At 38.2% G+C, this 25065-nt stretch overlaps 1 protein-coding gene across 2 annotated transcripts in view; it reads left to right on the top strand.

Moving 5' to 3' along the window:
• Positions 1-265: 265 nt before the first annotated feature.
• GXYLT1 (glucoside xylosyltransferase 1) overlaps positions 266-25065 on the top strand; it is a 37702-nt gene continuing 12902 nt past the window's right edge. Inside the window, exons 1-7 of one of the 2 annotated variants that reach the window (XM_030238467.2) lie at positions 266-546; positions 8310-8402; positions 16555-16729; positions 17669-17794; positions 18597-18848; positions 24352-24475; positions 24793-24965. In XM_030238467.2, the coding sequence (XP_030094327.1) occupies positions 350-546; positions 8310-8402; positions 16555-16729; positions 17669-17794; positions 18597-18848; positions 24352-24475; positions 24793-24965 (1140 nt within the window). In that variant the 5' untranslated portion in view covers positions 266-349. The remainder of the gene's footprint in view (positions 547-8309; positions 8403-16554; positions 16730-17668; positions 17795-18596; positions 18849-24351; positions 24476-24792; positions 24966-25065) is intronic. The other variant, XM_030238468.2, reaches the window with a different exon arrangement.

Here is a 25065-nt window from a genome sequence, read left to right as displayed (position 1 = left end):
CCGTCTCTACTTTGGATACTTCGTCGCTCGACTTCTCCCAGGGACCAAGTTCGGGAGGCCTGAATGGGGGCGAGACCAGGCTGAACAGGGGGCTGCGATGGAGGGAAAGACGCAGCTAGAAAAGGGAGGGGCGCCTGCTTTCACTTTCGGGACAAAACTGCGGGCGCCACCAGGGCCCCGCCCTGCGGCCCGCCCGGCCCCGGCCCCGGCCCCGCTCCCGCCCCCGGCCGCCCCGCCCCGCCCCTCGCACGCCGGGACCGCGCTGGGATCTCGCCGCGGCCGCTCCCGTCGTGCTCCCGCTGCCGCTGGAGCCGCGGGCCCGCCCGGCTGTGCCGCGCCGGGCGGGAGGATGCGGCGCTTCGCGCGGGTGGCGCTGCTGTGCCTGGGCTGCGCCGTCTGCTCGCTGCTCTACGGCCTCAGCCAGCTGGCCCTCTCCCTGGAGCAGGAGCCTGGCGGCGGCCGCGAGAGGCAGGCCCGAGACCCCGCCACGCTCGGCGCCCGGCGGCAGGCGGGGAGCGCGGGCCGAGGCGAGGCGGGGACCGGCAGGTACGCGACGCGGGGCCGGGGCCGGGCGCTGGCGGCCGTTCCCGCCGCATTCCTGCGGGGAGGGCCGGAGGCGCGGGAGCGCGTCGCCGTCCGTGCCGGCCGCGGGAGGAGCGGGGCCGCGGGCGCCCCCGGCTGCGCGGTGCCGGCCGGGCGGCGGCGCCGAGGCCTGGCGGTGCTTTCGGGGGTAGCGGGCGGTGGTGTCTCTGCGCTCCCTCCCGGCCTCCCGCGGGCCGGGCACTGGCGGTTGGGGTAGCCTTAAACAAGCGAGGAAAACTTTCAGGAGTGGCGTTGCCGGCGACCGAGGCCGCCCCGTGCGCGTCCCCGCGGCGCTAAGCCCGTACCTGGCTGCTGCTTGCTGGGACAGGGAGAGTAAAGGGTTGCGTTTCCTTCTTCCAAAAGGAGAAAATTTCGTGCTCCTTCAGGTCTGAAACTTAGTAACTGTAGATTATCGAACATAACTTCAGTGAAGCAAAACTGTTTGTTATGGGATACCTTAATACAGCCAGTCTTCTCACGGAAGGTCGTGAGTTCAGTTCTGTAATTAAAGGGGTGCATATCCGAGCATCTCACACTCTGCAAAGTTCTGTTGCCCTCTGTCAGCAGAAATTTTAGTGTGGCCAAATGGTGATTGAGATTATGGAATGGAGATAACTAGTTTTCCTTTAGATTATAGTTTTATAATCCTGTTCACCTGTGGCTACTGGTACCCTAAAGCCAGGAAAAGAGGACGGATAAGAAATCTGTTACTGGAAATGGAGGAAAAATTAAGACCAGACCATTCTGGGCCAGTCTAGCTCTACCTCTGCTCAGATTCCACGGCAGTTTAAAGCAAAATGGGTTTGTTGGTTTGGCGATGGTCACTGCTTCCCAGTGCTGTACAAGGTCTGGCGCCCCCCAGTCCTTGTACTGCCTGTGCTCCTCTGTGCATACGAGTGAGCCGATCTGGTGTGGTGACCTGCTTGAAAACTACCTAGTTTTTGGCCAACTCAGCGCTCATCATGTATTGCTTCATCATGTAATTATGAAAGTGTCGATGCTGTTGTAAAGGACTTACGGAGGATGGCAGGATGACAAACTCTGACTTAATAATCTTGGAATACCATGAAACAGCAGTCTGAGTTACTAGGGGTGGAGTCAGCTGAAATGTGAAACCCAGCTTTCGACTGGTGTAACTACTTAAAAGAATTTCCCCCCATGTTTTTTTATTAGTTCAAGTTAATACAGATTTTAACATGAAAAAAACGTAAGGATAATTGTGCCTCACTTCTAGTTTGGGAAGAACCACTCACTTCTTGTGAGTGGTTGAAATCGACTTATTCTAAATAGAAATATGATGAAAAAAACTGATATTTGTATGATATTTGTTTTAGTAAAGAAAACATGCAGTTTAAATACAGCAAACTTTTGTTCGGTAGAAGATAATAGTGTAAATAAATAATTTATACTATTGAACACTGAAATGACTTTAAGCTGCATCACACTGCTAGTAAGCAAAAGAAGAACCAGGTTTATTTTAAAAGCTATACTGTTCTATAATTTGTAATAAAAGCATAGTTTTTAAATTAAATGTATGAGTGGAGAAGAGCCTCAGCAAGGTGCAAGAAGCTTCTTGCTGCATTATATCAGATGAGATATAAATCTCCCCCGTGTTATCAAATAGAAAAGTTTTACCAACTTACAAAGTTCTTTTCTAAAGGTCTCAAGGGCCACAAAGCATTCCACTGTACAGTTTTTTGGGGGTGCATCTCCTTGCAAAACCAGTGTGTGTTGTCACCTGTGTGGGACTTCTTTACCTATAAACTGCTGTCAGGTTGAAGGCTCAGGATAAACATCCCCTGTTGTAAGTTATTCAAACATGCTGTTTGTGCAGAAAGTGCATGTGCAAAACTTATTTTGTGAGTCAGACTCTTAGAAAAGAGAAAAGGCTTTTGTTTAAGGAAAAGCTCTGTCCTGTGGCAGTTAAGAAATGTCCCACTGAATGTTCCTTTAGATGCATTTGTAAATTATTCTTGAGTGTTAAACTGCATTAGTTCACTGTTGTAAGTGACACACACATCTTGCTGAATGTCTTGGTGTTTTTCAGTTTTTATACATCAGCTACTTCTCCAGCAGAGACTTAGCACTATGGCCACATATCTGCTTTATGCCTGCTTCTGACTGTCTGGTGATCATGTAATATCCTGAAGGGTGCATAACCTCACAGAATAAATTGCATTTAGATCACCTTCTAATCCTTGAAGTTTAAATTTTGTATGCATTAATAGTAACTTTCATAAATGGGTTGCTTCAGCTGTGTTCGCTGATAGCTTTAAAACACAGTTCAGCAAAGCAAATCTGTCATCTGAGGACAGTCATACACTCAGGAGTGTTTCTCTGTTTTCTTTAGCCAAAAAGTGTTTTCTTTCCCTGAATAGTCTAGTTTGGTGGGCAGAAAGAACTCCATCATGCTTTGGGATAGGGGAGGGAGACACTGAACTTTCTGTTAGTTTTTGGAAACATGAAAACTTCAAGCATCAGATAAGGCTTTGGAATACTACACCTGGAAGAATTTAGCAATGGTGGTGACATGTTTAAGAAGAAAATGACTTAAAAGGAAGTGCCATATTAAAACTAGAATTACAGGTTGAGGCAGGGTCCTCCAATAAACATAATAATTCACAGGAATTTATTGAGTAATCAGTTTAGTAAGAAGCTGTTTCAAACACTGCTCTAGCCTGAGGAACAAGAGGGCTGGAGACTGAAGGCTTGTATCTTGAGACTGGATATAAACAGCTGAAGAACACTTTAAGAATTTAATAGCTAAACATCTTCATAAGTGCCTTGGATGAAGGACTGCAGATGATACAAAACTGGGAGGAGCTGTTGACTCCCTTGAAGGCAATATTTTGTCAGTATTGCCTCTTCAGTTAGGCAGATAACGTTCATCTTTCTATTCAGGTCCAAAAAAATGCTATTCTAATAATAGCAATTTTGAGATATTCAGAAGGAATCAGTCTGTTGTCAGTTCTGTGAATTTGGTGAGGTCAGTGAATTTGACCCTATTAAGAAGGAACATATTTCCCTTACACTGTAGTTTAGCATTTTTGTGCTGCCAGCCATACCGTTCTGCTATATGTGGCACTGATGTTTGACTGTATCAGTCTCTTGCTCTCTAACTGTTCTGGCAGAGGGAGAGTTAAGTGGATTATAGTGGGTGGAAAAGGGTAGAAGGTATATTCACAAGCTTAGCAGAAGAGGGTGGTTATAACAGGTAGCTGGTTCTTTCCTTGGCCTGTACACAGTGTTTTCATTGGTATCAGAGCTTAACCAGCAGTTTCACCAGTTTGCTTCTCAGCTATTCTTGTTTTAGGAAATCAGCCCAGAACCTGTCAAAGCACTTCAAAATATGAGGTAAACTTAAAAGGATTAAACGTTCAATGATTTGAAATTGAAACTTCGTTTAAAAACTGCTGAATTTGGCAAGCATTTGACCAGCAAATATTATTTGCATAGGAATGTTGTGAAGCAATGAAATGTTATTAAGATTTTTCCAGTTAAAAAGCTGAGGTATCAGACATCTAGCATTGCATTGACTATCTCCTATCTAGTAAAGCCATTGCTTCTGTGACAAACTACATCATAACAAATTTGTGGTATTGCTGCAGATGTTCAGAAAAGCTGTTGAGGAGAATCAGAAATTCTTAGTGCATTTTGGAGTTGAATTAAGCATTTAGCATCCCAGTTTTTTACTCCTGTGTGATTATGAGCAGGAAGGAAATGCATCCTTCCTGTTTTGCTGCATTTTTGGCTATGCTGTAGGAGAGACATGAGTCTGTCTATTGGTTGGTTCACGCAGTTGATAAAACTTAGGTTGTTAATGAAAGGAATTGTGACAGAAACATAGTCATCAGGGCTGCACCCCTCACCATTTGGACATTCTGCTGAGTTTGCTGGGAGTTACAGATAGTACAGATATGCCACATGGATTGAAAAGTATTTCTGACAACCATGAACTCCATTAACAAAAGGAGGTTACCACTGGTTGTTGAGAGATTTCTTATGGTTAAAACTTGACTTGCCTGAGCACAGGGCCTCAGTCTTCATGACTGCAACTTATGCACTGCTGTGTATTTTGCAAACTAATTTCAAATTGTCCTTTCATTCTGAAAAGTTTCCAGGTCACAATATAGACACCTTTTCTGTGTCTGCAATACTAAAATTTCTGCTACCCAGGGATGCTGAAGCTAGATTAACTGATAAAAGTAGTTAAGAAGTGGCTGGTTGCTTAAGGAAGAGCTGGTTTGAAATGGCAAACAGATCACTGAGAATGCTTCTCTATGACACCAGTGAATTTTGAAACTTCATATTTCTTCTTTTTTATATTTTTGACAGTGGTACGTGTTAGGAATTGTCCAGCCCAGTAGTGTGGTGAAGGAAGGCTGCTGCATTTCCATGTTCCTGGGTATCCAGGCAGTAGCAAATTGGAGCATTTATTCCAGTGGGATCATAGGCTCTTAGTGCAAACACACATGGCTGGCAACAGAGATCAGCACGCAGGAAACAGTACTTGCACAACCACAAACAAGTGTCCTGATCCTGTTCCTTTCTCTGACTTTTCAGGGTGAAAGGTTTTAATGAAAAATGCATCAGTATATGTAAGGTGGATTCCTCCAGTGGCCTTAGACACTTGGTCCATCCAAGAAGAGGCTCCTGGTCCTCTGGCCTCCACTGTTGCTGACCTGAGTGTGTGAATCCTTGAGGCTTGCAGACCCAATTCAGTTTCTGGTACTCACATCCTCTTGGATGTGCAGACACACATCCAGGTGAATGTGCTGGACTTTCCAGTTACTGGCCTTAGCATTATGGCAGCTGGCCACAGGATTGCCTCATGAAAGAGAGTCTTCTGGATAGCTGGTCCTGACCACATTAACCACTCCTCAAGGTGGCCAGCTCAGACTTTCTGGTGCTTGCAGTTGCCATCCCTCAGACCCTAATCTCTTGTGGCTGTGTGAGAGGTTCTTTCAGTAGCTCAGACTCGCTGTTCTCTGCAGAGTCTGGCCCAGTCTTAGGGCCTGTCTGACACCTGGCTCCTCAGCCTCCTGCTCTGCTTGCGGGCTGGTCTGGTGGCTGGTGGTTACCAGCCATGCACCCACCCACGTGCAGTGTGCACACTCATCTCTCCAGTCCTGGCTCCGCAGGCTCATGGGCCCTAGCACCTGTGGCCATCTTCTCACTTGCAGCCACTCTGACCTCTGCATGTGCAGATGGAAGGGAGCCATTCCCACACCTAGGAAAACAGCAGTCTTCACATGTGACTGGAACCTCTTAATATCTCTGTTTTTTTTGTTCTCCTTCCTCCCTAGTGCACCTTTGATCCCACAATGAGTCCTGCACCCTTTCAGGCAGTAACCCCATTAGTCAGTTGGTAAACTGGCCTGGAGAGTCTCTCCTGTTACCTAGGCTGGTGGATGGATCATCTGCCTGGTTCATGGGCTCTCTCTGCCTCTGTGAATTGGGGCTGTGTTAGGATTCTCCCTGTGCCTTGTTTGTGTCACCTTATATAATTTTCTGCTTTCTATTTCTGGGGACTGGCCTTTAATCACATAACAATAACAGATGTGAGCAAAATATCCCTCAGTAGTGCTGAAGGTGACTATTCCTGTCTGACTGGTAACCTCTCTGAGGTAACAATGACTGTACCTGTTTGTGAACAGGTACACTGCAACTCCCTAGCTCTATAAAGCAATTGTTTGTAGTCCAAGCTTTCATCAAATTTCATTCCAAGTAAAAAAATACCTTAATGAGTGGCATTTTAAATGATCTTAATGTGAATGATAAGAAGAAAATGTCCAGTTATTCCAGTATCTTAATCCTTTATATGAAAAAACTTTGGGGAATATGTTAGCATATGGTCAACTGAGGGAAATTGCTGTTGACAGGAGAGTCTTAAGCTAACATTCGGTGAATTGCATACATATGTATCCTAGTAACACTTTTGTTTTAAATATGCAGTTTATGAATCAAACCCAAGGCTGATAATCTTGTGCTAAATGGAATGTTTGAAAGGCCTAATGTGTCAGAGAAGTGACACAGCCATTACTTCAGATTTACCTCTTGCCTTGGTAGTTTGGGTAGGGTAATACTCAAGACAACTAGGAAATCTCTTGTTGACAACTGAACGAGGAATCCCCTGTAATAATAGCATAATAGTCTTCCAAACCACACAACTCTTTTGGAGAGATTGTCTATTAATTTATCTTGAAAGCAATGAGAAACAGTTACTTCAAAAAGCTAGTAGTAGAGATTGTAAAGATTATTCTTCAAATAAGTGCAAGACCTTATGTGCCTTGGAGTTTTTATAAAACTTCAAAAACCACAAAGAATAATGCAAGAAAGAACCTGACAGAGGGAACTCATGGTTTTATACTTTGGTAAAGAGTAGTGCAGACAAACCCGAAATAGAGTTGCAGTCTATATTTTCACTTTTTGTACCTGGGTATTTATTTGTGGTGAGCTTTTTAACTAGTGAAATAAATTTACTTGAAAATTCTTGAGAAGTCATTTATCTACAGAATTCAAGGATTTCCTGTGATCTAGCAAAGAACTGCACCATCCCCCACAGCACTTAAATGAAGCTTTGTGAAACACTGTATTTATCAGGTCGCTTTTCTCAAGTGTTACAAAAAGCAGAAATTACTAATGTTGACATTTTTTGATGCTACATTAAGCTATTATTTTCTGGTATTTGTGAAACATTGGCCTTCACAGGTTTCAGATTATGCTACCAAGATGGTACTGATTAATTTCAAACTTGCAGAGCCAACTTTCAGTAGAGTTCTAAACTATAGTCCTTAGATACTGCTGATGAAAATCATCAGCTTTTGTGTCGGTTTTCTTGCACGTCTTTCATTCACAGATACTAACTTTCAAAGGAGAGTAAACACTACTGGCTTTGTATCACCAGGACAGGGAGCAGAGAAGGTCACTCAAGAAAGTATCTCTTGCCCTAGAATATTCTGCTTACTCCTTTCAGATCGTAATTCCTGATGTTGATTTTCTCACCAGAACTTTTGAAATATATACTCTTGTTTCTATTTAAAAATATTTCCTATATTGCTGTTGCATAAATATAATGGTGAACTAGTAAACCCTGCTTTTTTTAGCTGTTAATGTAGCACAAGTAAATAAATTAGTCTTGCTTTTAGTGTGTAGAAAGAAAGCTTGTAAAATGTTGTGATTATTTCTGTATTGCATTAACCATTTCTTATGAAACAATGGAATTCCTTGGTGCTGCTAAGTCCTGTTTTTTATTAAAAATCCGATTTGCACATTTGTACTGACTAGAGTAATGGGTGACTAGGGATTGTGTTAAATGGGCAATGTAACCTCAAAAATGAAAAGTTAAAGTTGTTCTTCCACTTTGAGTAGGCAAACGTATTGAAAAGCTGAAGTTCTTTCTAGCAATAAGTGTTGCCATTCATTCATTAGCTGTGGGCTTAATTTAAGCCTAGAACATAGAAGGATCCTCAAAAATCTCAGCCTCTCTGTTTTTTTCATTCTGAAAATACATGAAGAGGAAAGGCTAAAGGATGGGACTAATGTACCTTTAAAAAATTCTGATTGGCTTCTAATACTTTCTCCTTTGTATTCAAGTTGCATTACATAGCCAGTTTTCTGCCAGCTAATTAACTGTTCAAGTTATGCTTGAGCTAGGAGACTATCCATTTAAGTTTGCTATAAAATCAGTAACATTTATGTAGGTTATTTTTGTCTTATTCTGTTAGGTGTAAGAATTTGTCTGTATCTTTCTGGAATTCCTATTGGATGCTGCCCTCTGATGTTTGTGGAATGAACTGCTTTTGGGAAGCTGCTTTTAGGTAGGATGTTGTTAAACAGTACTTTATTGTTTGATTGCAGACAGATGTAGCTGATGTTTTTTGGCTCTTTAGCAAGATGGCAAAACAAAATATCTTGATTACTTCACATGCATTTCACCTGCTTATATTGTGGCTGCCTTTAGCTGGGTTTTTTCTTGTTACATTATGTTCTGGAATGGTAGACTCAAGTGTTACTACCAAGAGTAGATTATTTCAATTCTATTGCTTCACTATATAGAAATTTGCCTGTTAAAAGCCTGTCTGAATAGTGTTTGAAAAGTTAATGATAAATTACTTTCCTAAAATAAAATTTGCTGCGCGCTAATACCCGTGATATAACTTGCAATAAAATGATATGCTTAGTAAGTACCTGTGGATTTTTTTTAATTCAAGTTAAATGTTGCATAGATTTTAAGGAGGGTACTTTATTGAAAAGCATTGAAGAGACCATTTTGAATGTTCTTTAACATTTAGTATGTTAAAGAATAGACTGTCTACCTTAATGCTTCATTTTTAACAATAAGTTTAAATGTTTTGACATGGTGGCTCAGATGTTTTAGGCTGTCACATTACACAGGTAACTTGAAAAGTAAGCTGCTTGTCAGGTAGTTCTCTAACCTGCATAGTTCTCTTCAGTATATAACCAAAGTTGTAAGTAAATTTTTCTTGCTTTTAAAATTTTGTTAATTTTGTTGATAACCTTTGATATGGTTATCTTTTCCTGATAGTATGAAGCTTGAATATTTCTGGGAAAGCAAAGGGGAAGAAAAGCTTAGCTTCACAAGACTTACTATTTTTTTGAAAAGTATTGTGAGAAAGGCTTTAGATCCCTTATTCCTCTCTGCTTGTGTGTTGTCAGTGCTTTTTAAGCTCAATAGTTGTCAAGAAATTCCTTAAAGAGGTTACTTAGATTGATTTTTATTCTGTTTGCGAACCGCATCAGCAATCTGGGGCTTCTGAGTTTTTCTCGTTGCCATTGGTAGCAATCCATACTGTGTCAATCCATAGGGATGCACATGACTTTGTTAGGTAGATTTAGCTATCTGAATAGACAGATAACTTTTTTTTCCTTATAGGTTATGTTTTGGGAGTTTAGCTCTATGAAGTTTAGTGCAGTGGGATAAATGAAATGCTGTTGTGATTGAGGGTGTAGGGGCTTGGCTTATGCTAGGTGGAGGGACAGGATGTGATTGTAAGCTTCATTTAATCCTTGGCCATCTGGGCCAGGCTAACACTTGTAGTGTTGAGACAGCAGAGGGTCTTGCTGTCTTCTGACCCCACTAAGCAGTCCATGAAGAAGTCCATGAATACAGAGTAGTGCACAAAAATAGTAGAAAACTTCCTTTCTGGATATTCTGTCAGGCTTGAGGCAAGTGGAACCTTGGCACCAGAAATGGATAAATCCCATGCAATTTATTTGCACATACCTTAAGCTGTAATTTGTATGAATCTATTAAGAATCCTCTGTGTGGCTGTGAAGACAATTCAGTTGAAGTATGCATTGATTATGACTTTACTGGATGAGTCCACTTTCAGGTGAAACATGGTTCATGGTGAACACCTAATGTTTTCAGAATTTCATGTTAATACATTTTGAAATTTAAAGAAAAAAAGCTGGTTAAATGAGTAAAGGGTGTGCGGTGTTCAGATTAAACATTTCATGTTAAACTGGATTGTTTTATAATATCTTACTATTTAATTAATCCCCATATGTTGTGCTGACTTCTGTGCTTGTTGAATTCCTCAGTGAGATGCTCTAATTTATCTCAGAATGTCTCCTTTCCATTTTCCATTAAGTTTTTAAAACATTGGAATCTTTTGGATTTTAAAGTATTTTTGTTGGAAAAAGGCTTCTTATCTCTCTGTTTCTAACTTGTAATTCCACTTAGCTTTTTCTCCTGGATGTCAGAACCACAGGGATTTGTTTACCCTTGTGAGAACTTGGCATAGACACTTTTGAAATGCAGCTTTCTACGTTACTTCCTCTAAGTAGCTCTAAGTGTATTAAGTGAAAACTAATATTGTATGGATTTTTAAGATTCAAGTATGTGTGATAGAAATGTTGGAGACGTATAGAAGAATCTGGAAAATTTTTAAGAGAGAGAGATGTGTGTATATAGACTTCAGTATGAGTCATGCAATAGTTGAAGATCATTTGAAATTGATGACCTCTGAATAGGTTCTGATAATGAATAATAAAGATCTTTAGGTTAATCAGTGTAAGATCAATTGCTTTTGCTGTAATTGGGAAGGATTTTGTAGCTATTCTGCACCCACATTTTTCACCACCATTCTGATTATTAACTTTATTCTGGCACAGAGTATTTGTTGACTTTCACCTTGACAGAAGAAGTATGGGATTGCTTTTACGTACAGTGGTATAGACTTTATCAGAACTTTAAAAATGCTGATACTGGGACTGAATAAGCAGAAGTTCTTAGGGGTCATCACTATGGCTGACCAGGCTGATTTCAGTTGCTGGATGTTGCAACTAAGTGGGTTTAACTTGTGTTGCCTGCTAAAGTAGAAAGTTTCACTGAGTTTTTGGGTATATTGAGCTTCATGTTGTGTGGTTATATTGAAATTGATTCTGATAGTCCTGAAAAAAGGAATTTCTCTAAATTAGCAGGCTCATTGGAGAATGGGGCTTCAATTTTTATAGTCAATTTAAAATTACTTATATATTGTAACTTCAGACCTAATCTACTAATTGAGTTGGCAGTTGAGTAGATGACATTTGGACATCATATGCAGTGGTATCATTAGTGTACTTTTAAAAAATAAGCTCTTGATTATTTACATGTTTTACATGCAGTGCTGTAGTAGAATGTTAAGCTAAGTAAAAACTAGAATTTTCATCACTTTCAAATCCAGGTAATTTCTGTAGTTACCTTGATCCTGCTTGTAATAAGTGTGGGAGTGATTTAACACCTGGATTTTAATCAGTGTAGCTTTGCTGCCTTCTTACTCTGCCTATTTGCCTTGTCTTTTCTGGTGCCTAAAGGCTGCTGGGTTAGGTTTCTTAGTGGTTGATTGATTTAGATCAAACAGGGCATTAAAAGGAAAAAGGATGCAATAAGTAAGCCCTCTCTATTGTACTTACATATCTACCATTTGATTCTCTGAGTTATATTGTAGTGTCAGCTTTGAAATAATACAGTTTGATTATGTGAAAATACTTTCCCTGCAGTTTAATGAATATAATTAATGGGTTTTTTTAATGCTAATGATGAAAACCACTTCTATTATACCAAATTAGATGGAGCTGTATACAGGATATTCCTGAGTTTTTGGTACCCTCTCACCTGTGCTTTCCATGTGTTATGTGAGAATAGGAAAACTTTACCTTATACAAATAAAGGTGACCTCTACTGCAGTTCTTTGTGTCAAGTCTAAATGACAGAGCTAAGCTTTTGTGGAGCTGGTGTGTATTTTAGGGCCAATAAAATTCATTTTGGTTATTTTTCCCCAGGAAGTGCAGCTGGGATGCATGAAGGTTCTAGAAAAGTATAACCTGTCAAAACATACCTCTGCAGCTTACTATCAAATTACAGCTTCGTAGCTGTAATTGACCTAGAAATGCTAATTCAATATACAGTGTGTCATGGTAAACATCTTTAAATATAAGGCAGTGTCTTGACAGACAGGCTCTGGAAAACCTTGTTATAGCAGATTCATTGAGGATATCCTGTGTTCTTCTCTCAGAGGTTGTTAACATTAGAATTAATCAGTGCAGAATGAAGGGCTACACTTGGCACAGAAATACTTCAGGGCAAGGCTTGTACCTGGCCTTTTGCTGCTGCTGAGTAGCATGTTTTAACATATGTGTTTTTTACTGGCATTGTCAAAAGTGAATTGTTGTAAATGTGTTTCCTAAACTCATGGAAGTATGTGTGGGGGTTCGTCTCAAGTGTTTTATTTTTGCTGTCCCTACCCCTCATGTGTAATTAGTATCCTCACAAAAATTAAATTCTCTTATTTCTTGCTAAAGACTCAAATGGCATCCTGCCATGTATTTTTTACTAGGTTACAGGTGCCTTCTTTCTCTTCTATTTTAATTACCAGAGGTTTTTTTTTTCCCTGCAGGAGTGAGGACTACCACAGTATTGGATTCTCTTTTTTTTTTTAGAAATTAGGTCTGTCAAGTTTTCTTTGTTAGTCTGTCCAACATCCTTACTAAAATACAGTTTGTATTTTAAAAATTTTGTATTGTAAAACATATGTGTTTTAAAAGCAACTCTATTGTTGCTTTTTTCCAGCTTTTCCACTAGGTTCTCCCCCACCAAAAGATGGAACTATTATTAATTAGAAATGTGCATATAAAGAAATCTACGTTTTTTTTGTTTTTCTGTTTCTCAACAAGTTTTTTGAAAGTACTTCCTCACTTTTGAAAGCATCTTAGCCCTTACAGGACCTGTATTTGACTTTCACTAAAGGTTCATACCAGAGCTGTGATTCCTGATACCAAACCTGTTTAGCTTCAGATAAGTTACTTGATTTATTCTTGTAGAATAAATTTTATTTTGCTCATTGTCAACTCAGCAACTGAACTGCTAAAAAAAAAAAAAGCGTTGCCCAAAGATCTTGTGTCACTTGGTCATAACAGATACCAGACCAGTTATCTAAATGAGCATGGTTTTCCTTTCCCTGGCTTCTGGGGAGGTGGCTGCAGTGGAAGGAAGATGGGGAGAAGGGTTACAGAGGTGGGAAAAGAAGGGAGCAGTTGAAGGCAGAAAATCAGGGAAAAAAATCAGTGGAAAAACTAAAGCCATGTAGATATAATATTAAAGGAAGTGAAACAAATAATGAAAAACATAATTGGCTCAGTGGGTGGGACACATTCACATAGAAGGTGAGACTGCTGAGTTCAATCTACTATTTATCAGCTCTCCTGAACAATTGACACTTCATACTGCCTCTCACATTAGAAAGAGGAAAAAACAGTGAAAGATGCTGGCAGCTGAGGGTTATCAGTAACTAGTGTTCCTGGATGAAGATGGGGATAGGACTTCTCTCTGGGAGTGGACATAGGTGTGTGTGAAAGGGAGAGGAGCAGCACTGAGTCCTACTTGCTGAAAGGGAGGCTGTGGTTGCCAGTGGCCTGTCTGCAGGGAAGTCAAATGCAGCTTATAATCACTAAAGGATGTCTTTTCATGGAGTCTGGAGTAAGGACCACAGTTCCAAAGTCTCTTACCTTCTGCCTTACTACATTTCTGAGATCTAGTATGTCTCATTCCCTTTGTAGTGAATAGTCCACAGAAGGGGTGGTGGCCTGTTCTTTCCAATGGCTTCTTGCTCCATCTTCTTCAGGGATAAAACTTTATGTTGTGAATTTATGGATCTGAGTCCAGCTGTTTCCCATTTGGTACGAGCTGAAATTCAGTTTTTATTAGCGCTTTCTATATTTTTTTTTTTTTTTTGCATTTTAAGAAATAATTTTTAAGCACAGATTTAAAAATATTGGACTCAGTAAGTCTGAAAGTTACAAAGAGGTTCTGTGAGCAAAGTGACTATAACAACATTATAACATAATCAGTTTTTTGTTGTGTGGCTTAAAAATGTTCTTTTACTCACAGAGGTCACTAGATGTAGAAATAATAAACTACAGTCTTTGAACCTTAGTGCATTTTAGAGTTTCTTCAGCATAATTTTTGTCATACTTTATTCATGGAAAGCCGTGTGTTATGTGTAGTTCAGGAGCTTGGCTTTCAGCTATGCAGTTTGTGTAGGTTTTGCCCTTATTTTTCACATGACCTTGTAATATCACTGTAGGCTCTCATGACTTCAGGGCTTAATTATTGTAATTCCCTTTTCAGTGGATTAGTGATGAGGCTAATCTGCTGCTTCCAGCTTGTTCACATTGTGGCAGTGTACTTATTTCTGGGTTTCAACTACCCTCACCATATTCAGCTTGCATTGTGTTTAACATTACTACTTACTGCATGGTGTAATGTTTAAGTTAGCTTTATGTATAAAGGTCTGAATGGGCATGTCTTGATTATATTTCAAGATTCTTTTTTTTTGTGTGTGTGTGTTAACTTGAACTAATTTTCAGATTTTGCTTCAGGATTTATAAAAGGTTTCAATCTGCAGATTAAATCATCTGAATATAGATTTCTGCATATTGGTGTCTATGTCAGTTAGGTCTTAAACAGTGACTGAAATTGAAAGGGCATAGAGGATGATCCGGGTGACCAGCCATTTAGCTGCTGACATGTAAGTGGTTGGTGTTAATCAGAAAGAACTTGGATGTCCTAGACATCTTTTAAGGACTAGTAGAAACAAAATGGTCTCTGAAATACTCAGTCTTTTTGGCATCTGGAAATCAAGTGGGATATTTTAGAACTTACTAAATGGCACTATACCTATGTTGAAAGTTGATTCAGGCCTTAGGTGTTTACTTTGAAATAAGATGGATTACTCTCTATACTCCATAACCTGCTCACTAGATCTCTGTTGGCTTTAATGAGACTTGGGACATAGTTGAGGTTAGCATCTTCATTTAGGTGCCCTATTTTGGATCTAAATCTGACCTATGAGGTCTTTCTTCCATGTGATTTTTAATAATGCTCCAGACCTTGACTTAATATAATTAAAGCTGCATAATCTAATTAATTTTTTTTAAAAAAGGAGTTTTTTTATTTCCAGGGCATTAAATTCTTTCAAAACTCATAATGTTTTTTAAATGCCGTAATTATTTATGGTGTTCAAATTCAGTAATTTTACAGTGATAATTTGCTTACATTTTTCCTTGTGGAAGTAAAAATAATGTGTGTAGCTCTTCTGTGCCTTAAAGATAAGAGGCATATTTGTATATTATCTATTGCAAATTTAAAGGAAAACTTGTCTGTATGTATTTACATGGTTGCATAAATTGAGCAGAGATTATGTGCTAAGAATCACATCTGGTAATTTCTGTTTTGAAGCGTCTCTGTTCAACAAGTTTCTAAGAATGGGTGATTTGTTAGGCATTTCTCTATTGTTAGTAGTTTGGTAAAGTCTTTTCTAACTTCAGGCTTGGTTTTGTGTGCATAATTTGGCATTAAACTTGTAATTTAAACCTTCAGATACTTTTGGTTCTAATAGCCCCCTCCTCCCATAGTCTGTGCAAACAGCTCACGTGCTGCATAATATTGTTTTCACATGGGCTTTGGGTTGATGTGTGTTTAAAAGCTTTGAAAGCTTTTCTTTCTAAATCTGTGAAATCCAGGAGATTTTTGGTATACCCACTTTGTTTGCCACCAAGCTAATGGTATTTGCCTGATGGCAATTTTAGTCTATTATGTAGAAGTAGTGAAATAACTTTAAAATGTGCCCTGTATAAAACATTCCAGGCACATCTCACGCTAACTGTTGCACAGGTGTCTTCAGGAATAAAGGATTTCCCAGTCCCCACTCCTTGCAATGATTTAGCCTCAAGGCCATGGACAGTGTGTGTGGTCAGTGTACCTGAGGGGTTTCTCAGAACCTCTGGGAACACCAGGGCCCCCCACCAGGCCATCTGAGCTATCAGTTTCCCCCCCATCCAGCCCACATTGTACTCCTGCAAGACAGAAGGACAGGAGAAAGCTTTCTGTGTGTCGGTGCTTGGGCGAAGCTCTGAAGGGTGTGTTTGTCAAAAAAGGATTTACTGGAGCAGCAAATGGACAGAACCTAGATCAGTCAAACATGTTCTTAACAGAACTTCTTGGAAGTAGGTGTTATCTCCCTTTTGTTGTTGAGTTCAACTCTGCTCTATTTGTTATTTTTTCCTATATCTGTATTTAGTCCAGGGAAAAGGAAAAAAACTCATGTATAGACCTAATCAAGTGTCAGCCTGTGACATTTTAATGTAATTTCATGTAGTCTTTCTTTTATCATAGCTATTTTGATGAATTTCCTTGCTAGTACTGAGTAGTAAGATTGTAAACAATAAATGTGTATAGATCCTCTAGACCTTTTTTCCCCCTTGTAGGCTGGGGTGGTGGTGTGATTATGAGAATGCTTGCATTTAACCTGAACCATATATATGAGTATGTTCTGTTGAGTTATACTTTGCTGGTTTAAGTATGGTAAAGGGTATTTTGTTAATTGCTTGCTGCAGTAAATAGTAGAGTTTTTCTTTAAGCCTGTGCTAGAAATAATGTCAAATGAAAAAATATTTTTGTATCAGATATGATTATGTGAAAACACATCCTTCTGAGAAAATGCATCTAGCAGTGGTGGCCTGTGGTGAAAGACTGGAAGAGACTGTTACTATGTTGAGATCAGCCATTATTTTCAGCATCAAACCTCTCCATTTTCATATTTTTGCTGAGGACCAATTGCATGAGAGTTTCAAAGACATAGTAAGTATTCAAAAATGTATTCAATCAAATTGTAGCACAATTTGTAGCACAATGTACAGCAAATCTACTTATTTGATAGAGTGGCAGAAATGCAGAAATCTAAGGTAATAAGGCATTTGTAGTGTTGGATGGGGATCTTTGAAATTTTTTCATGTGTAAGAATCCCAGCTGCTGATACCAGAGTTTCTTCTAGAGACAGACCAAAACTTCTGATTTGTCATCTTGAATCTGTTAAATACAAGCTTGATATTCTAAACACAAACCAGTTACCTTGTGTGAGCTTATTTAGAATTGGCTTTACAAGAAAAGATTGTAGATCTGTCCTTTTTTTGTCTCTGTGCTTATAGCATGAGTCAGTTTTATATTGTTTAGAGAAAGTGGAACACCTGTTTTTGAATATGATAGATATGGTTATGTCTGATTTTAGAAAATTTCAGTTAATTAAAATCAAATTATAACTGGAGTAGCAGTTTTAGAAGCTGATGAAGCTATAACTGGAGGGTTTGACTATTTTTGTGCTTAAAATGTCATATTAATTGTGACATTAGTATGTTACACATGCTAATTTATATACACTGTTATGCAAACAGTAGCTGTGGCAAAAGTAGAGTAAGATTAAATTTGGAAATATTTTATTGGCATTTGTTCTGTTGTAAGTAGTTAAGAGAGGAAGAGTTTTAATTAACATACTTTTTGTAAATACTAATTTATTTTGCTTCCTGTTCCTTTTGTGTCTGATCTGATATGATGTGTTTTCTTCACAGTGGCTTGCAGGTGCCACTTCTTATTCAAATCTTTTGATTAGCTGACAAATTATTGGATTTCTATTGTAGAAAAGAGGCATTGCACTTGTGTTCAAGTATCAGTTTGAATGAGTTGTTTTTTTTTTTTTTTTTTGTTACAGAATTGAAGTAATTTTTGTGATTTCTTTTCACATAGCTTGAAGAATTCCCCTATGAAGGAAAAGTTAATTACACATTGTATCCAATAACATTTCCATCTGAGAGTGCAGCAGAATGGAAGAAATTATTTAAACCATGTGCTTCACAAAGACTATTTTTGCCAGTAAGTTACTTTGTAGTAGGACAATCCAGAAGTCTGTTTATGAAGCATCAGACTGTCCTTGTTAATGTGATTTCTCTTTGGTTTTAAATGAAGAACTACTACTACTCCTCAAAGTTACTTTTTTGACATCCAAAAAACCCCTCTGAATTTAACATTTTTCTCTGGCACTAGTACCCTTATAAAGTCCTTTTCTCACTTGATGCATTATGGCACAGTATCCTCAGAAAGAGGTGTAGGTCATGTCAGCATCTCAGAGGTGAGATGGATTTATCGTACCTCATCTCCTCATTCATTGGAAAAGTCTCCTGTATGCATGAGTCTGAGAAGTGCTAGAGGAAAGGAGACAAGAAATGAGCTCTTGTTGCCAGTGTTGTGCATGTGCCCATCTAAGACCCTTCAGAGGACATGCTTCAGGCTTGGGGAATTAGAACCATGGCAGCTGTCTCCCAAAGGTGGGCTCTTAACACTGTTTGATCGGCTGCATGGGCAAGCGAGGGAGCAGGAGCCAGAGAGGAGCTCCTGTTAGGGCATCACCTGGCCTCCACCTTCTCCTGAGGAGCCCTGACATATAAAATGTAGAATGAGTGCCTTTGCAATGCTGTTCTATATAAAAATTATTTCCCTCTACAGCAATTATTTAAAATGTGAGCAGAAGGAATGATGACAAATTTGTTGACTGCAAACTGTCAGTGTAAAGTGAATTTATTTGCATATGACAAAAATTTGTTTAACTTACTTGTGTTTTATTAAGAGAAGTTCAATAAAACTTAAAATTTTGGTTTTAAATTTCTTTCCCTCACAGTTAATCCTCAAAAATGTGGATTCACTACTGTATGTTGATACTGACATCTTGTTTTTGAGGCCTGTTGATGATATTTGGTCTTTTCTGGGAGAATTCAACTCCACACAAATTGCTGCAATGGCACCAGAACATGAAGAGCCTCGTATTGGGTGGTATAATCGATTTGCTAGACATCCCTATTATGGAGTAACTGGAATTAATTCTGGAGTCATGCTAATGAATATGACACGTATCAGAAGAAAATATTTCAAGGTATGTGTGTTGCCTCAATTACATTTTTGGTGGCTTTCCATCTTTTAATTCTATTTCTGTTTCATATTCATATGTATTTTTCAAAATGTTTTTTTTGTTATTGTAATAATGCTCTTAAAGTACACTGTGTTTAAAATAGGATCTATTTTTTAAATGTCATTCTCTGTAAGACTTGAATTTCAACTGTGCTTGAGTGATTTTTTTTTTTTTAGTCCTGAGAGATCCTTTGACTTGATACAGTTTGCTGTAAATTACATTTGCCAATAGATATGCCCACTTTATTTCTTCTCTACAGGCATCCCAGAAAAACAATTATTGTAAACTTGTAAAATGTGTGTAGTTGTATGACCAGGAGGTGGTGCTAAAACATTTAGTAAGTTGTTGAAGACTAAGATTTCTAAATTTTGATCTTTTACATTGTAGCCAGGTGATTATCACCCCAAGTATCTTTTTATTTCCTTTGAAGTCCCAGATTTTGTAGACAAAGAAGTTCGTCATGAAAATAACTACTACTACATGCCTGGAAGCACTGCACACAGCAGTAGAAATGGTCATTGCTTCTCAGACTTGAAGATTTTTCTTACGTACCTGAAACACAAGTACAAAAGCAGTGCTTGTGTGATGATGCTTGGGGGAAAGTACATCTCTGTTAAAGAGAAGTTTGATTAGGGAAAAATAATCATGCAGTCAAAAGCTTCTGGAAGAAGCATCCATAAGAGGAGCAATATAAATTTGCAGAAGACATTAATTCTCCCCCATTTCCAATGTGATAAGCAGCTTTCATCCTAGCATTCTTGCTATGTATTTTTCTTGAAGGAGATTCAGAGAATTTAAGAGAAATGGAGAATGGGTTATTTCAGTTGTAGTTAAAAATAAAAAGTTATAGTAGCTGTAGTATATATATGGCTGCAGTTTCTCCAAGAAAACTTCTCTTTCTTTCATCATGGGGGGTGTGAGTGTGTGTGTATATATATATACCATCAGTGAAATCTTGCATTGTCTACTTTGTTTTACTGATTATAGTATATGGAGAAATGAAAACACTGAAAAGTATAAAGAGAAAGACATGGGATTGAAAGCTACATATATCTTAAGCTCTGACAGTGATTTTCTGTATAGTGATTTGTTTTCAGTGTGGTAAACACTAAGATAAAGTTGGTCTTTTATTCACACTGTGCCAGAATTCTGGTTTGGCTTCTCATTACAACTAAGTGTAGCTGAGTCTGTACACAGTGGGCCTGAGAGTGTATGACTTTTGCTTGTGACTGATAGCAAAGGAATGACTATTCTCAAACCTTTGGAAAAGAGGTAGACCAAATTCAGGGGTAGGGACTGTCCTAATACTCCTTGCCAGACACTGCAGATGCTTTTGGACCTTACAGGTAAGAGTTCCATGTTGTGTCCCATTAACTATTCCAGTGAAATACAGTAGAACTAGAAAATGCTTCCTTGTGTTATGGGAAGGTGTGAATTTGTTTATATTCTTTCAGGAGGCTCAACAAATTCTTCAAGGAGTATAGAAGTTGTGGAAATTTTTTTATCTTTTTAAAAATATCCATAGACCTTTTTGCATGATACTCTAGAGCTAGAGCATTTATCCAAAGTGAAAGTTTTGGATCAGGATATTCCTCCAGTGCTATGGAATTAAAACTGTGGGTTCTTTGTCTGTAGCTGAAATTACAAGCTGAGCTGCTTGAGGCCTTTAAGCATCTTTATTCTGTTGTCACATTGATTTTGAAGAGTCAGGAGGGTCCAGAAGGTGGATAAATAAAAAATAGAACCAGAGACTTTAGCCGATGGTTATGATGTTCATCTGGGTAGCAATAACCTGTAGTTCCATGTACTGCTCCAGGATTAAGTAATCTTTTATCCACTTACTTTTTTAAGCCTCCTCAGTCTTCTCAGGAGTGTCAGGATATTTCAGACAAGCATCCCAGCTCCTTGGCTGTCGGTGGTGCCTAATGGATGTTGTTCCTTCTGGTCCTATCTTATTTATCTTGCATGTGAAATCTCTGTGTGTATGTACAGCACAAATACATGCACTAAATGCACACATATGTATGCTTGTATACAACTAGATGTGCATGCAAAATGGGTTGCTGAATATTATACTGCATTATACTGATCATTATACTGCATAACTGCGCATGACACTGGAATTCATAATGAAGCTTCTGATGGTTAGTGCTTACATGTTGTCTCTGCTAAGCAGCAGTTAGAAAATGGGAATGTAAAGCATTCAAGACTGTTTAGAATATAGAAGAGGTAATAGTAGGTGACTTTTTTTGTATTTGTATACATATAGATGTAGATATTTTTTATAAGAGATATAACAAATGCTACAGGTACGGTGCTTTTAAACAAAAAGACCGATGAGGCAATGTGAATAGAGAGGAATGACTTCTGTCACATTTATTGAGAAGGTTATTGATGCCTGAGATGCAGGCAGTCAAGGAAGAGAACAAGCTTTTAGAAAATCAAACAAGCCCCAAATAAATTAACTTCAGATAGAGTGTGCAAAGTAGAGATTCACAGGTACGCTTTAGAAAAAAAAAACAAAGTTCAGGGAGCTTCTGTGACCTAAACCATTATAACTTTTTTTTATTATTCATTGTTGCTTAGGGCTGTAGTTTCAAGAAATATGGTGAGCCTGCACAAAACCAAATTGCTTCTAAAAGGAAGGTTCCTGTCTCTTACCGTTTGCTTTTCCCTACTTTTCTTATTTACTTGGTTGTAGCCTTTGGTGTTCGGTCCTTTCTGTGATTCAGTTCAATTTGCTAATAGTAAAAAAAAGAAATCCTTCTGCTGGGTAATTGAAGTATATCAGCATACATAAACATGCAGCAAGTTTTAGCACTACATTGTTAGTGTAAGAACAGGGTAGAATCATGTAAACAGAAGGCAGAGGGCTGGCTCTCCCTTGGCATTAAGGAAATTTAAATTGGCCAGTTGTTTGTAGGACACAGCTGGAGTTTGTTTAGATATTGCTCTATGATTTGAGAATTTTTCCTCAGCTTTGCATTTTCTTCTTAGAATTTTAAAAAAAGTAACGGCTAAATATTTAACTTTAAAAGCATAAAAGACAGCTTTTTAAAGTCTGACTTCAGCCTTGGTCAGGCAGAAGTTTTCAGGTACAAAAATGAGTAATGACCAAGCTAAACAAACAAACAAAAAAACAACCCAAAATATCAGAAAATACTCTGATGTTCCTCCATATATTTTCTTCTTGCATGTTTTCTTCTGCTCAAATAAACTAGAGTTTTGAGAATTCTTAAGAACCTGGCTGTCATCACAGAAATGCCTACTATCATTTGGGTTTTTTTTTCTCAAATCGCTACGATTGTTTGCATGTTGTGGAATGCTGGAGAGAAGGCTTATATTCTTTACTTTTTTAAATTAATGTAGAATTTTTTTAATGAGTTTTTTTACTTGAGTAACTTCCAAAAAGCTGTTCTATCAGCATCCTACTTCTCAGGCTGTTTCACCTTGCAATGGAATATTTTAAAGAAGGGAAACAAGTAATTATTCAAGTAGTTTCTTTTGCTCCTACACTTGAGTCATTATATATCACTGCTATTTTATTAATATATAGCTCTTTTCTATTTATGCAAAGGTTATGGAGATATTACAATTTCTAGTTCTTAAATCTGACAGCACTGTTTGTCAAGTAGTATTGCTTTAGACATCTGGCTATGTGATGCATGTTCTTACCTGCTTTACATCTTCTTGGGATATCCTCTGGATTTCTCTGCTATTAAAACTCTACAAGTGAAAAGAAAATTCTATTAAATAATGACTTAAACAATTTAAACTTTTATTTCTATGTGTTGCTCTAAAACTGTATTTGTTGTTGTATGTTCTTGTACCATGATTTGCCTGGTATGAGTGAGGTAATTTAATTCTGTTTTTAATTCTTAGCATTTTGCCTTAACTTAAATCTTAGGTCAGTATTCTGGGAATTGCAAATTTCAGGTGAGGGAGTAATCTTTACTGGCTGTGATTCAGTCTTATTTATTTGCTTTTTTGGAAGGGTTTAGCTTAGTGTTAAAGCCTGTGTTTTATTTCATTTAATCACTTTGCATTGAATCTAATGATAATTCTTACTAGCAAAGAATTTTTTTGTGCATTTCTTATGCCTGCGCTCATTGAATACTTTCAGGCAATCATAATCATAAATTTTTAGGAGAGGAGAGACTGTAATATTCTGTTTGGCTTCTTGCATATTATAAGGTATAGATCTTTTTTTGTAATAATTCTTGTCTGAAATCTTGTAGTATTTCTTGGTTTAGTCTTCAGTTTTGAAAGCCCTTCATTTTTGATGGCTGAAATGATCTGAGGGAAGAGTAAAAACTGAGCTGCAATTTTATGCACTTTCTAGTTTGTCAGTGTAAAGCTCAGAGAAAGAAGTCTTTGATACTGTAAATCTCAAACTGAGTATTTTGCTCCTGGTAATCTGTCTCTTAACATGATATTCCTGTATGCAAATCTGAAACTATACTGGAGTGCTAATATAATTTTTATTTTGGCGACTTGCTTAAAAAGAAGCAAGGGTTCAATGCTTGTACTTGTTCAGGAATTTTCTCTGTGGGGCTTGCTGCCATTCCATCCACACTCTCAAAACTGTGAAGTACAGAGTGCAAAGTGAGCAGCCTTGTTCCTTTTCTGTTCTACTTGAGCTTAAATAAAGTGTTAAGATAAGAGATTACATTTAGAATATGTAACCATTTAAACTGCAGATTTGAATCCCTTTGTTAATATGGAATTCAGTGTAGGCTAATTTACTCCAAGTAGCTGCTCCTCAACCAGAACCTTAAAAGAACTCCTTTTCTTTTGAAGTGATTCTGCTAAATCAAGAATTTGGGAATTTGGTATCAGCTGTTGCTTTAGTTCTTACTGACTTTTGCTAGTGAAAAGTTGTCCTGTTGATGAGGAAATTCAAGTTCAGTAACTAAATAAAAGAAGTTCTACTTGATGAAAATACTTCTGAAAACCTTTGAAGGATTTCTGTATTTTTGTACTCTGCTTTGTAGCCAGTATTTTTTATCTGTATGTGTTTGGAACGATTTAAGAAATAATTTTATACTGAACTGGTTTGAATTTTAGCAGTTAGTGTTAGAACCTGTGTATATTATAACTGTGATAAAGAGAGAAATTGCATGATGTGTGGATATTGAAATACTCCCCGTGTATTTGCTACATGACTTAAATGCAGTTTTGGTATTGGATCTTTCTGCTGTATAAAAAATCCCTTGCTCTTCTTAGAATTCTTGGTTTAAGATGTAAGAAGGAAACTTTTCGGTAAGTCGATCATTGAGAAATAAAGCATATTGGAAATGTCTGTAATGAGTTTCCTTAGACTTGTTGGTTTAAAGGGAAGAAGTTATCTATACATTTGAGATTTGTACCTTTGAAGTGCAAGCTACTGCAATTCTGTAAGGCATTTCCTTCCCTGTAGATGCAACTGCCCTGAATGTGTGTGGTTTTGCTTTGTTCTGTTTAACAGAATGATATGACACCAGTCCGGCTACAATGGGGAGAAATTCTGATGCCACTACTGAAGAAGTACAAGCTGAACATAACATGGGGTGATCAGGATCTATTGAACATTATGTTTTTTCACAATCCAGGTAAATCCACATTGATTTTCAGCCTAACACTGTGAAGTTATTTTTTCCATGGAAAAAAAAAAATCTCCAGGAAAAATATCCAGGAAAATATTCAATAAGCAGGCTTTTGGGTAAATCCCTTCAAGGGACTATTCACTTCTTTATTCTCTGAAAGCATTTGAGACAGCGCTGGAGCTTGCTAGAGTGTAATTAACTGTTAGATTTCAAAACAACTGTACAGAAATTTATAAAGCTGTCCTAAATAAATAAAGAAAATATTGGTTTATTTCCTGAAACCATTTTGATACCTAACCCTGAGCTCTCATTTTTCCACACAGAAAGTCTTTATGTCTTTCCTTGCCAATGGAATTACCGGCCTGATCACTGTATCTATGGAAGCAATTGTAAGGCAGCTGAAGAAGAAGGTATATTTATTCTTCATGGAAATAGAGGTGTTTACCACGATGATAAACAACCAACTTTTAGGGCTGTCTATGAAGCGATAAAAAATGTAAGTGATTTTGGCATTGTACTTGTTATTCTTTCATGTATGTTTATCTATAGTAGTACACAGATTTTGTAGGCATGTTGATATTCACCTTGATTGCAAC

This window comes from Serinus canaria, chromosome 1A (genome assembly GCF_022539315.1).
Source record: "Serinus canaria isolate serCan28SL12 chromosome 1A, serCan2020, whole genome shotgun sequence".
Taxonomy (NCBI): domain Eukaryota; kingdom Metazoa; phylum Chordata; class Aves; order Passeriformes; family Fringillidae; genus Serinus; species Serinus canaria.
This window is presented reverse-complemented; position numbering and strand designations above follow the sequence as displayed.